The 13,507-nt window shown below is 40.1% G+C and overlaps 1 protein-coding gene across 1 annotated transcript; it reads right to left on the bottom strand.

The window, feature by feature from the left end:
• Positions 1-1,079: 1,079 nt before the first annotated feature.
• Positions 1,080-12,963, bottom strand: RBBP9 (RB binding protein 9, serine hydrolase). Its single transcript, XM_007525600.3, has 5 exons — positions 12,807-12,963; positions 11,591-11,633; positions 8,402-8,507; positions 4,096-4,181; positions 1,080-3,571 (listed from the first exon to the last, which is right to left on the bottom strand). The coding sequence occupies exons 1-5, from the start codon at positions 12,903-12,905 to the stop codon at positions 3,345-3,347; spliced, it is 561 nt and encodes a 186-aa protein (XP_007525662.2). The 5' UTR covers positions 12,906-12,963; the 3' UTR covers positions 1,080-3,344.
• Between the last annotated feature and the right edge of the window lie 544 nt (positions 12,964-13,507).

Here is a 13,507-nt window from a genome sequence, read left to right as displayed (position 1 = left end):
GAGCATAGGATAAGAGGGGTACAATTCCATACAATTCCTACCACCAGAGTTCAGTATCTCATCCCGTCCATTGGAAACTTTCCTGTTCTTTATCCCTCTGGGAGCATGGACAGTATGGTCAGTATGGGGTATAGAAGGTGGAAGGTCTGACTTCTGTGATTACTTCGCTGAACATGGGCATTGGCAGGTCGATCCATACTCCCAGCCTGTTTTAATCTTCCCCTAGTGTGGCAAGGCTCTGGTGAGGTGGGGTTCCAGGGTACATTGGTAAGGTCATCTGTCCAGTGAAATCAGGTTGGCATCACGGTAGCATCTGCAACTTGGTGGAACTCCGTGCCTCCTTTTGTCCTTTTCGGCCTCCACTTGCCAGCCTACGGGTGTGTTATATGGCTCTGCCTTTGTTCCACTTTGACCTCTCTTGCTTATTTCTTCCACCACTGGCCAGGAAATCCTGCCCTCACCCAAAATTCCCAGATTTAAAGCAGCCTCCTTGCAGAGCATATGCCAGATATTTTCTTCAAGCCACCATCTTGGCTCCACAGAGTTTGGAGAGTCAATTTTTTATTTTATTTTATTATTATTATTTTTTACCAGAGAACTGCTCAGCTCTGGCTTATGGCGGTACAGAGGATTGAACCTGGGACTTAGAAGCCTCAGGCACAAGAGTCTCTTTTGCACAACCACTATGCTATCTACCACTACAAAAGTATTTTTTTTATATAATAGGCCTAGTCAAATTAATGCTATAGAGACTTTTTAGTGAGAAAATAACCAACTGAATTGTTTTTCACTAACTTTAAAAAAATACTTTATTTATTAATGAGAGGGATAGGAGGAGAAAGAACCAAACATCACTTGGGTATATGTGTTGCTGGGATTGAACTCAGGACCTCATGCTTGAGAGCCCAACACTTTATCCACTACACCACCTCCCAGACCACTTCACTAACTTTTTACATTATTTAAGTATAATGTGTCTAGTGTAACAATTTCAGTTCCCAGTAGTATAGAGTTCCATCATACCATACCTACCCAAATCTCCATTCTCCAAATAATTACTGCTAAAATTTAGAACATCTTTTCTTTCTTTTTTTTTATTTAGAAACCAAGAGGGGCCAGGTGGTGGTATATAGTAGAGTACACACGTTACAACACAAGGAGCCAGGTTTGAGTCCCCATCTGCAGGGGTAACGTTTCATGAGCAATAAAGCAGTGCTAGAGATGTCTATCTTTGTCTTCCCTTTTCCCTCTAGATTCTTCTTTGACTCTATCTAATAAAAATGAACAATAAAACTTTTTTTAAAAGAAAGTTACCTCTTTTTCTTTTTTTAAAATATTTATTTTATTTATTTATTCCCTTTCGTTGCCCTTGTTTTATTGTTGTAGTTATTGTTGTTGTCGTTGTTGGATAGGACAGAGAGAAATGGAGAGAGGAGGGGAAGACAGAGAGGAGGAGAGAAAGATAGACACCTGCAGACCTGCTTCACCACCTGTGAAGCGACTCCCCTGCAGGTGGGGAGCCGGGGCTCGAACCGGGATCCTTATGCTGGTCCTTGTGCTTTGCGCCACCTGCACTTAACCCGCTGCACTACAGCCCGACTCCCCTCTTTTTCTTTTTTAACTCTAATTGATAGAGACAGAAGTCGAGGGGGATGAGGGAAGATAGCAAGGAATAAAGACAGATATGTGTAGCACTACATCACCACTTGTGAAGCTTTTCCCTTTGCAGGTGGGGACCAGGGTCTTGAACCTGGGTCCTTAAGCACTGTAACGTGTGTTCAACCAGGCGTGCCACCTCTGGGCCCCAAGAAAATACTTCTTCACCATACATTACATAAAGTTTTAAAAAGGTTTTTTTTTTTTTTTTAATCTTTAAATGATGATTCTATGGGATAAAACAGTGGAAATTCACATTATAGCAAAAGTCAGCTTCTATATTGTCTGTGTGGATTCACTGGTGATTATGAAGATTACTTAGGGATATAATCACCCCTAAGTGTTGAGTAATAAGAAGGGATTTGATTTTATTTATTTTTGAGGGAATATGATCAGAAGAAAAATCCTAGAATGGTGTTTAAAGGAGAACCAAGGGACCATGGCAGTTGAGAGGTAGAACTTTTTTACAGAACAAAATTTGAAGTATGGAAATTAAAAAAAAAAAAACCAAAACTTGAGACTTTGTAGCAAATATGAATTATTCCCATGATTTGATCTTTTAACATCAACATCATAGCCATTTTTCCAGCTTTACAGAGAACCATTTACAAAACATGGCTAAATGAATACTCCTGGCAGAGATGATAAATGGATGGCTTGTACTGTAGTTGCCAACTGACAATACTCCTATGGATGTGGACTAGACACAATTCATGTACATATGGACTGTATATACATATACCCTAAATATAAAAAAAAAAATCACTGCATTTTTCCCCCTCAAAACAAAACTCAAAATTGGTGATAATCTTACCACTTTCTACATGGTAGCATTTCAGACAGGGCGAGTTCTCTACCTTGCCCTCATCTTCACCACTCTTATCTTACACAAATCTAGTCATACTGCCTGATCCTTACAGATTTGAATCACAGCATCCTAGTGTATCCTCCTCTCAATATGTCTGAAGGACTGGGGGGCGGATCTGAACAGTAAATTAGGGCTTAATCCTGGGCCAGCTTAAAACAGAAGCTAGTGTTTTGAACTTCAAGCTAACTCTAGACCTTTAAACATGTTTCTCTTTGCTCAATAAAACAGATAAGTTTTATATCAAAGGGAAATGCAACTCCTATAGCATGCATGAAACCTATTTAGATTTAGTTTTATTGTGTCATCATTGGTCCTTCTCCACACCGGACTCACTTTTAGAGAGAGGGAGAAACTTAACAGCACCAAAGTTTCCCACACTGTTGTAGTGCTCCTATATGGTAGAACTGGGATTTGAACCTGTGTTGCACACATGTACAAAACAGGTACCCTTCCTGGTGAGCTATTTTACTGGTCCCAACAACCTTTAGTTTTAATTTGAAGTAGGAATCCAAAAAAAACCTTGGATCCATTTCTGTATTACTTTGGATAGAAAAGGGTGGCTATGCTGTCCTTAATGTTCCCTATTAAATAGGAAAAGTTTTATTTAGTTTATAGAAATTTGGAGAGACATCAATTCTATAGGAAATGAAAATGCTATTTGTAACTTAGTTTGAACACTGAAATCTGTGTTTGTTCTTAAGGCAGTTTTAGAACTTAATTTGTATGCAGTAACCACCTGATAATAGACAATTGTTAGCTACCAGTAATCTGATAATAGCTGTCTCTATACTGACATGCAAAATAGCAGAAACCATCCTGTCTATGCTGATACTTTCAGCATAGACTTTACAACATTAATCAGTTCATGAAATTCCGTGTTCTGAAAGTGGCCACGGTCAGTGAATCTGTACAATTTGGCTTCCAGCTGATCTGCCACTTCTTGTTGTTCCTTCCAGGGAAGGAAAGGATCATCAGTGGATCCAAACTGCACAATCTGAGAGCAGTTGGCTTTAATCTTCTCCCACTGCCAGGGGCGATTGAAGTATCCTGTGGGGGGAGGGGTGGGTAAAAAGAAGATATCTCTGTGTATATGTGTATTTATAACCTATCAGTGCCTCTGGATGATTTTCATGACCTCTCTTAAGGCAAAATGAATCAGAGCCTAAGTGTGAATTAGAAGCACTGTAGTCTTTGGGGTTTCTTTGGGGTTGGTACTGTGCTATTTGCAAAAGGGAAATAATTGAGCAAATAAAATCAGGTCTCTAGGGTTCAATTCTACATTATGGATTAGAGAGTGGTCTGCCCCCTTTCAAAGTACTTAACATAATCCATTGATGGGTACTAAACATTTCTCACATGCTGTAGATTTTTTTTCCCTTTACTATGAGAGCATTGCTCATCTCCGATTTACAACAGTACAGGGTGTTGAGCCTGGAGCTTTTTATGCTCTCTCCCCACCCTATAGAATTTGTTTAGCCTATCTGAAAGACAGTACCATTTCATAACCTGAAAAAAAGCAGCCTTGCAACTAAAGAATGGGCTTTTTCGAGGGTTTCTGACTTGAAACTTACCACTTGCACGCTCATTTTCATCCCCCAAGTCTGATGTGTATGCTGACACAAGTACAATGGCATATACTTGGTGTATTTCTGCATATCTGGAGAGATAGAAACTATGTGTCAGCTAATATTTTACTTAAATCTTATTCCCCAAAAAGTCAACAGGGCACCTCAAAAATGTATTTGACTTAATGTACAGAAAACATGCTAGAAACTGCCCAAGTTAACACGGAAAGTAACCGGGAAACGGCAAAACAATAAGCCCAGTGGTTAATCATTTAGCCATGGCAACTTGATCTTCCACACAATTTTGAAAGTATTCAGATCTCTTTTATAGCCCAGTTTTTGGTTGCTGCTTTTCAATTTTTTATTGTTTATTTACTTGTTTTCAGATAGGGTAAAAGAGACCACAGCATCAAAGCTTCCTTCAGTGCAGGTGTAGCTGGGTTCAACAAGGTTTTTACACACATGGCAAAGCAGCACACTATCCATGCAGGCTATTTTGCTGGCCCTACTTCTTATATAGTTCTTTCTGAATAAACAAGAAGTATAAATTTTCTTGGATAAGTACATTAGTCTAACTGTAGCTTGCATTAGCACTACTTGGCTGGTTAACAAGTATATTTTCAGGCTCAGTCCTACTGTATTTTACTCAAAGTATTAGGGCTGAGGCCTAAGAATATGTGTTTAAGGCATTAAACCTACCCCAACTTTAGGTTATTAAACAAGTGATCTATGAATCCTGTTTTAGAAAACACACCAGAAATGTATCTCGTTTACTATATACTCTACATTAACCCTTTGTGTATTATTGTATCTCCTCTAATAAGCCCTCAGCTACTTAGGGGTAGATATGATCTCTGTGGCCCTGATGGCTAGTACTGTGTCCAGCAAGTAAATGCTCAGTTATCTGCAGACATCCTTCACTGAGCAAAAAACAACACTAAGAAGAGATAGGGGCTAGGGCCAGGAGATAGCTTACCCACAGAGTGAACATGTTACCATGCATAAGGACCTGGGTTCAAACTCCCAGTCACCAAATGGGAGCACTATGCAAAGGGAAGCTTCATCAGTGGTAGAGCTGTGTTGTGGTATCTCTCACAACTCTTTCTCTCACTGTCTAAAAAAAAAAAAAATGTCTGCTGGAAGCAGACAGTCTCATATATGTGAATCCCTGGTGGTCAAAAATAAAGGTATGGAAGGTCAACAATTTCATGATCCCTTAATGTGCCAGAGAAATCACTTGCCAGGTACTACCCAAGGTCAAGTTTAAGCCCAACCACCATAGGGAGAGTGCTACAGTAGCAATGGGGGGAAGCTCTAATGCTGTGGTATTTCTCTCTATATATACCTCCCCACCCTCGTGCGCGCGTGCGTGCATGCGTGTGTGTGTGTGTGTGTGTGTGTGTGTGTGTGTGTGTGTGTCTCTGTCTCTCTCAAGAAGTTGATTCAGAACAGTGAAGTCATGCAGGCAATGAGACCCTAGCAACACCAAAGAAGTTGAGGTGTTCAGACCAGGAAAGATTTAGCATCAGGCAGCCTGAGAGGTGGCCTAGCAGATAAAGTTCCATCCCCAGCATTGAATGTGCCAGAGTGATACTGATTTTCTTTCCTCCTCTCAAATAATTTTTTTTTTTTGTCTCCAGGGGCTTGGTGCTAGCACTAAGAATCCACCACTCCTAGCATTCCCCCCAACACCCTTTTATCCATTAGAACAGAGAGACATTGAGAGGGAAGGAGATAAGGAGAGAGAGAGATAGATACCTGCAGACCTGCTTCACTGCTTGTGAAGCATCCCTGCTGCATGTGGACAGCAGGGACTCAAATCTGGATCCTTGCATGGGTCTCTGCACATAATACTATGTGGGCTTAACCAGGTATCCCACCGCCCAGCCCCCAAATAAATAACTTTTAAAAAAGATTTAAGATGGCTGGGGAGATAGCAAAATAGTTATGCAAACAGACTCATGCCTGAGGCTCTAAGGTCCCAGGTTCAGTCCCCCAATCACCATAAACAACAACTGAGCAGTGGTCTGGGGGAAAAAAAAATAAAAGATTTAAGGTTAGTATTTTGTTCTAGGGGCCTAAAATTATTTTGTTAAATTTCAAACTATAGAAGTTAGAATAGTGGCAAGCTCCTACATTCATTCATTTTGTCAGACCTCACCACTAATATATTCAACAAGTATCTCAAGAACGGGGTCATTCATAGCCCAGGAAGTGGTGCAGTGGATAAGGTGTTGTTGGATTCTCAAGTATTAAGTCCCAACTTCAATCCCCAGCACTGAATGTGCCAAAGTGATACTTTGGTTCTCTCTCCTCCTCCTCTTCCTCATAAGAAGAATTTCATCTGGGCAGGGGTAGATAGCACAATGATTATGCAAAGAGACTCTCATGCCTGAGGCTACGAAGTCCCAAGTTCAATCCCCTGCACCACCATAAGCCAGAGCTGTGCAGTGCTCTGGTATTTCTCTCTATGTCTTTCTCTCTGCGTCTCTCTCAAAAATAAAATAAATAAAATACTTAAAAAAAAAACTTTCTTAAAAAAAAGAATTTCATCCGTGCACAAGGACCCGGGTTTGAGTCCCTGCTTCACCAATGCTTCACGAATGGTCTGCAGGTGATTGTTTTTCTTCCTTCCTTTTATTTCTTCCTTTCTTTTCCTCACTATTGCTGTCACCAAAGGTCTGTGTCCCTATCCCCACTCCCATAGATAACCACTATAGTTTTCCCACAGTCTTAAATATAGTTTGACATTTTTTTCACATTCGTATGTTCAGTTCTCTATATTCCACGTATGAGTGAAACCATCTATAGTTGTCCTTTACCTCCTTACTTGCTTCACTAGGCCTAATCTCCAGTCCCATCTATTTTTATCCCAAAGGACACAACAGCATCTTTATTTATTATAAGTAATACTCCACTGAGTATGTGTCCCATAACTTTTTTATCCAGTCATCTGTCAAAGGACATTGTGATTGTTTCCAAGTTTTTGCTGTTTTGAATAAAGCTGCTATAAACATGAAGGTGCATGCATCTCTTCAAATCAGTGTTATTATATGTTTTGGGTAAACGAATAAGGCTTTTTTTTTTTTTTTTTTTTTTTACCAGAGCACTGCTCAACTCTGGATTATGGTAGCTGGGGTTATTGAACCTAGGACTTTGGGGCTTCAAGCATGAGGCTCTCTTTGCATAACCATTATGCTATCTACTCCTGCCCAGGCACAACTTTGTTAGACAATGTCCCGAGAAAAAAATCAAGTGTCTTCTTTGTAACAAGAGGCTACACAAAAACTATAATCCTTTATTATCTAGCCTAGTAAATGTGGAAGAAACCCAATCTTAATAAGTTTATTTGGCCATCTAGGTACCTACCCGAGACTTTGTAAACCTAGATGTTTACATCATGTTCTGCTGGATAAAATCAGAGATGTGCCTATGAATTGTAAGGACTGAGGGCTTAGCAGCAGAGGAAGTAACAGCCTCTACCTTTAAATAACTGACCATATGCCAAACAACACTTCTAAGAACTAGAGTTTCAGTGTCAGAATGAATAAAATCCCATCTTCATGGAATTTACATGCTATTAGTGGGATACAAAAAAGAAACAATGTCAGATGGTAAAAGTAAGGGAGACATTGGAGCAGAAACTGAAAAGACTGCCATGTAGAGGGTGGGAGACGTAGCATAATGGTTATGAAAAAAGATTCATGCCTGAGGCTCAGAGGTCCCAGGTTCCATCTCCCATACTATCATAAGCCAGAGCTGAGCAGTGCTCTGGTGTAAAAAGAGAACAAACAAACAAACAAAACCACTATGCAAGTATCTGGGGTTCATTATTGGCATGTTTAAGGAACTGCAGTGAGATTTGTAAACCAGGATAGAGGGCAGTGAAAGGGAGACAGTAAAGACATCAGAGTCAGTGGGGCTCCAAAGGCTGAGTATTTCTTCTGAAGATAACAGGAGTCAGTTAGTTTTCAGAGGACCAGTGTATCCTATTAAGCAAAATTTTAAGGAGATTTTATTAATAAGAAACAGAGAGAACCAGAGCATTACTCTGGCACATACATTGCCATTGATCGAACTCAGGATCTCATACTTGAGGGTCCAGACACACCTTATCCACTTCACTACCTCCTGGGCCATGTCATTTTATTTTTTTTAAATCCACTAACAAAACCAGGAAGGAATAAAGATAGATTATGTTACCATTTCTGAGATCAGCACTGCTTTTTCTGCAGATGAACCTTAAGATACAGTAGAGATTATTTCCCCATTAAGTATAACTAAAGACCACACTATTCAGCAAGGATCGCACCTCATAGCTGCAATGGCCCCAGAACTGTGGCCTATGATGATGGTCTTCTCATCACAGTGAAGCTCCGACTCCATGAAGGGCAACCAGATGCTCTCTCGAGCTGTAACTAAGATTTAAGGGAAAGAAAAGAGTCTGTCATTTGGTAGTGGTGGTCGTCTAATGCTTTCCCATCTTTCTAACAGTCAACCACACAGCAGTTCACAACTCTTACATGTGCAGGAATACAATGGCATATGATTTGTTATTGCCTGAAAGACGCATCTACAGTTTTAGTAAAGATTTAATGCTCTCTCTCTTTTAAATTATTGTGTCCTTGTAAAACAAGCACCAAAGTAAAGCAGAGCTCTGAACCTACTATGTAAACTTTCAAACTTACAAAGAAAAAAAAAAACAACAATGTGGAGCCAGATGAGCACACATGTTACAATGCACAAGGACCTGGGTTCAAGCCCAAGTCTCCACCTGCAGGGGTAAAACTTTGCAAGTGGTGAAGCAGTGCTGGAGGTGTCTCTCTATCTCCTCTATCTACCCCATTCATCTCGACTTCTGGCTGTCAATGCAATAAATAAAGATAATTAAAGTGGTCCGGGAGGTGGCGCAGTGGATAAAACATTGGACTCTCAAGCATGAGGTCCTGAGTTCAACTCCCGGCAGTGTATGTGCCATAGTGATGTCTGGTTCTTTCTCTCTCCTACCTCCTATCTTTCTCAAGAATAAATAAATAAATATATATATAATATAATTTTAAAAAATGTTCATGGGGCTGGGTGGTGGCGCACCTAGTTGAGTGCACCTGTTACAGTGCACAAGGACCCAGGTTCGAGCCCCCAGACCCCACCTGGAGGGGGAGTGCTTTGCAAGAGGTGAAGCAGTGTTGGAAGTCTCTGTCTCTCCTTCTGTATCATCTCCTTTGCTATCAATTTCTGACTGTCTCTATCCAGTAAATAAAATAAAGATGATAAAAAAATTTAAAAAGGGGAGTCGGGCGGTAGCACAGCAGATTAAGCGCAGGTGGCGCAAAGTGAAAGGATCGGCATAAGGATCCTGGTTCGAGCCCCTAGCTCCCCACCTGCAGGGGAGTCACTTCACAGGCGGTGAAGCAGGTCTGCAGGTGTCTGTCTTTCTCTCCCCCTCTCTGTTTTCCCCTCCTCTCTCCATTTCTCTCTGTCCTACCCACCAACAATGATATCAGTAATAACTACAACAATAAAACAACAAGGACAACAAAAGGGAATAAATAAATATATATATATATAATTTTTAAATTAAAATAAAAAGGAAGACGTTCATGCCTGAAGCTCCAAAGTCCCCATGCAGCACCATATAAGCCAGAGTTGAGCAGTGCTCTAGTCTTTCTGTATCTCTCATGAAAATAATTTTTTAAAAAAGCAAAACTAATAATTAAAAAAAAACCCTAATACTAGACAATATTCTTTCCCATGTGTGTATGTATTTACATAAAGGAAATTCTGAGAAAAGGCATAGGCATACAATGAACAAAGATGACAGTGCTACATTTTTAAAAATATTTATTCCCTTTTGTTGCCCTTGTTGTTTTTATTGTTGTTATTGATGTCATTGTTGTTGGATAGGACAGAGAGAAATGGAGAGAGGAGGGGAAGACAGAGAGGAGGTGAGAAAGACAGACACCTGAAAACCTGCTTCACTGCCTGTGAAGCGACTTCCCTGCAGGTGGGGAGCTGGGGGCTCAAACAGGTCCTCATGCCGGTCCTTGCACTTTCAGCTACTGCCCGACTCCCTACTTTTTTTATTCTTTCTGATTTTTATTAGAAAGGACAGAGAGAAATTGAATAAGCATGGGGAGACAGAGGGAGAGAAAGACACCTGCAGACCTGCTTCACTGCTCGTGAAGTGTCTGCCTGAAGATGGGGAGTGGAGGCTTACACCTGTGTTCTTGTGCTTGGTAAATGTGTGCACTTAACCAGGTGTGCCACTGCTTGACCCTGGCAATGCTACATTTTTAATATTAGGATCTCATATAGATGTTACAAATATTTATCATAACTATACCTCAAATGAAGCAGCCATAAATTTTTCCTGAAAACATTTTGTTGACTAAAGAGAGATTCAAGTTACTTGCAAAGTTGAAAATTAAGATTTCTAGCTTAGATGCTTGTCTAGAATTTTGCTAGACACACTAAAACTTTTTTTTTATTTATACCCCCAAGTTACATGCCATTATTCTTTCTTAAGTATATAGTCCTTTTGGTTTCTATAACCTAACATTCTTATTCTCTACCAAGAATGAGATCAAAAACCAATAATAGGGCCAGTGAAATAGCTCACTTGGCAAAGTGCAGCTTTGCCATGTGTATGACCCAGGTTCGAGGTTGGCCCCCATCACACTGAAGGAAGCTTTGGCGCTGTGGTCTCTTCATTTTCTCTCTGCCTCTGTTCCTATGTCTTTATCTAAAATAAGTAAATCTTAAAAAAAAAACAAAAAACAGTAATACACTACTAATAAACACATTTAGGGTCAAAAAGATAGCATACTGTTTATACAAAAGACTTTCATACCTGAAGCACTGGGGTCCCAGTTTCAATTCCCAGTACCACCATGATCCAGAGCTGAGCTGTGCTCTGGTTTAAAAAACAAAAATGGTAGTAGTTGTAGTAGTAGTAATAATTGCTGTCCAGGAAGTGGCACAGCAAATAAAGCATTGGACTTTCAGGCATGAGGTCTCAAGTTTGATCCCTGGCAGCACATGGACCAGAGTGATGTTCTGCTTTTCTTTTTCTCTTCTCCTTTCTCAATAAATAAAAAAATGGTGGAGCCGAGTGATGGCGCACTACGTTGAGCACACATGATACAATGCACAAGGATCCAGGTTCGAGCCCCTGGTCCCCACCTGCAGGGGGAAAGCTTTGCAAGTGGTGAAGCAGTGTTGCAAGTGTCTCTCTGTCTCTCTCCCTCTCTATCACCCCCTTCCCTCTCGATTTCTGGCTGTCTCTATCCAGTAAATAAGTAAATAATTAAAAAAAGAAAAATCTATTAAAAACAATAAAAAATTGGCACATTTAGCAGTTGAAATGACTCCACTAGTATAGCACAAAACTTCCATGCCTGAGACTCCCCAGCACATTACAGGAGGTACTCTGGCTTCTCTGTCTCATATGGAACTCTCATTATTGCTTATGAAATAAATTTTTAAAACAATTTAAACTTACTTGGGTCAGGCATGTTTTTAGCCAAACACTGGAAACCAGATATCTGTGATAGGGAGAAGAAAAAAAAAAAAAGGGCTATGATAAAGAGCTTTATTACAACTAATACTTTGTTAACAGTAAATGAGACACCTGATATGATCTTTATCGGTTCAAGAAATATTTCCTTATATAATGAAGTGGATCAAATGCTACTGGATTTGCTATGGGTATAAAATCCCTCATAAACCTCACCTATGTGTAATTCTATCTCTAGCTTGCTCAGTATATCTCTTCAAAGAGACATATATTTGAATTTATACATCTCTGTTTATCACTATGGGCAAGAAGTAACCTATAAAAGAAAGCATGAATAAGTGCAATGTACACAAATTCCCCTTGGTCAAGTACTGTGGTGTATTTTCTTTAAAGGTGATAACAGAAAATTCATTCATCTTTTTGGACAGCTCCCACTGGAAGCTTTTGATCTGTAGCTCTGATCAAGGTTTTTAGACTCAACTCTGATAAAGGCCTAATGAAGAACTCTACAAAAAAGTAACCCAGGGAGAAGTTTTATAGCCTTATGGAAGAGTCTTTTTTTTTTTAAAGCAAGGTACACAAGACTACAATAGGATGCCAATTTTTTAAAGTTGACAAACCAAAGTACACAATATATTGCTTACATACAATACTTGCAAAAGTAATTTTACCAAGGGAAACAAAGCGAAAAAACAAATTTCTGAGTGGCAAGAAAATGGGAGGGGGCCATGCAGATGACTTCTAAGGTACTTAGGGTGATTTTCTAGATTTTCGGTAGATGGTGCATTTTCAGACATTACAATACGTTTCGTAACTTACATAAATGTTACTTCCATTCTTATTTTATTTATTTATTTATTTTTTAATCTGAGGCAAGGAGCAGAGAGGCACAAGTAAAGTTAATCTGGGAAGTTCCGACATTAAATTGGCAGCAGCTACAGAGTGTGAGAAGGTGCTCCGTGTCCGAAGTTCCTTATAAGAGGTGGAGTTTTGTACTTTCGACAGAGTTCACAACGTAATCTTACAGGCTAACTTTTCCAACCAAATTCTGACCAAAGTAGTTCCACAGTTTAAGACAAGGTAGCAGGGAACCCAGGGGTGGGAGTGGGTGGCAAATTCTGGAAGAAATTCAAACTTGAGACCTTTGCTTCCCTCCAACTCCAGACTGGTTTGTCAGAACAATCAAGCACGCTTATCTTACCTTCTCCAGCTCCTTCTTCACCCAGTCATACCAGCCGTGAGTGGCCACATCCCCACCCCCGTTCCCAGGAACAATAACTGCCTTGCTAGGAGAAGCCATGGTGCAAAACCCAAGTGTTTTCCAGCAGCCGGTCCTGCCTGTGCTCAGTGTACACAGCATCCGCTGGGGAGCTTGCACAGTAGCACTCTGGGAAATGTAGTTCTAGGACTCCACTTAGCCAAATTATTTAGCAGGGATGGGGTCCTTTTCTAAGCCATACAAAATTATCCACTGGAACTTTAGCACTTAATGCTGATATGAGGAAAAGCTACATGTATTGAATTCCAAGTCCCGCCTGCACTTGCCTAGGCAGATCAAAGAATTTTGCTGGCTATATATGTCACACATTCTCCACCCTCAATTTCCAGTAATTCCTCTTTGACCTTCCCAATTGTACTTACAAAAAACAAAAACCAGCTAGAGTGTATGTAAATGATGTTTCATATCTCTACCACCTCATCCTCATTTAAAACAGGATGTCATATGCTCAGAGTCTTATCTCTTTACTAGTTACTGATACTGTTATTTTTAAAGTGTTTTATTTTTAGTTCCGATGCAGATGAGGACTGCTGGAATTCATATTATTTGTGTTGGTAAGTTCACGTATTACCATGTACAACACCCCAGGTTCGAGTCCCAGGTCCCCACCAGCAGGGGAAAAG

This window comes from Erinaceus europaeus, chromosome 1 (genome assembly GCF_950295315.1).
Source record: "Erinaceus europaeus chromosome 1, mEriEur2.1, whole genome shotgun sequence".
Lineage (NCBI taxonomy): Eukaryota > Metazoa > Chordata > Mammalia > Eulipotyphla > Erinaceidae > Erinaceus > Erinaceus europaeus.
Note: the sequence above shows the minus strand (reverse complement) of the source record. Positions and strands in the feature narration are given on the sequence as shown.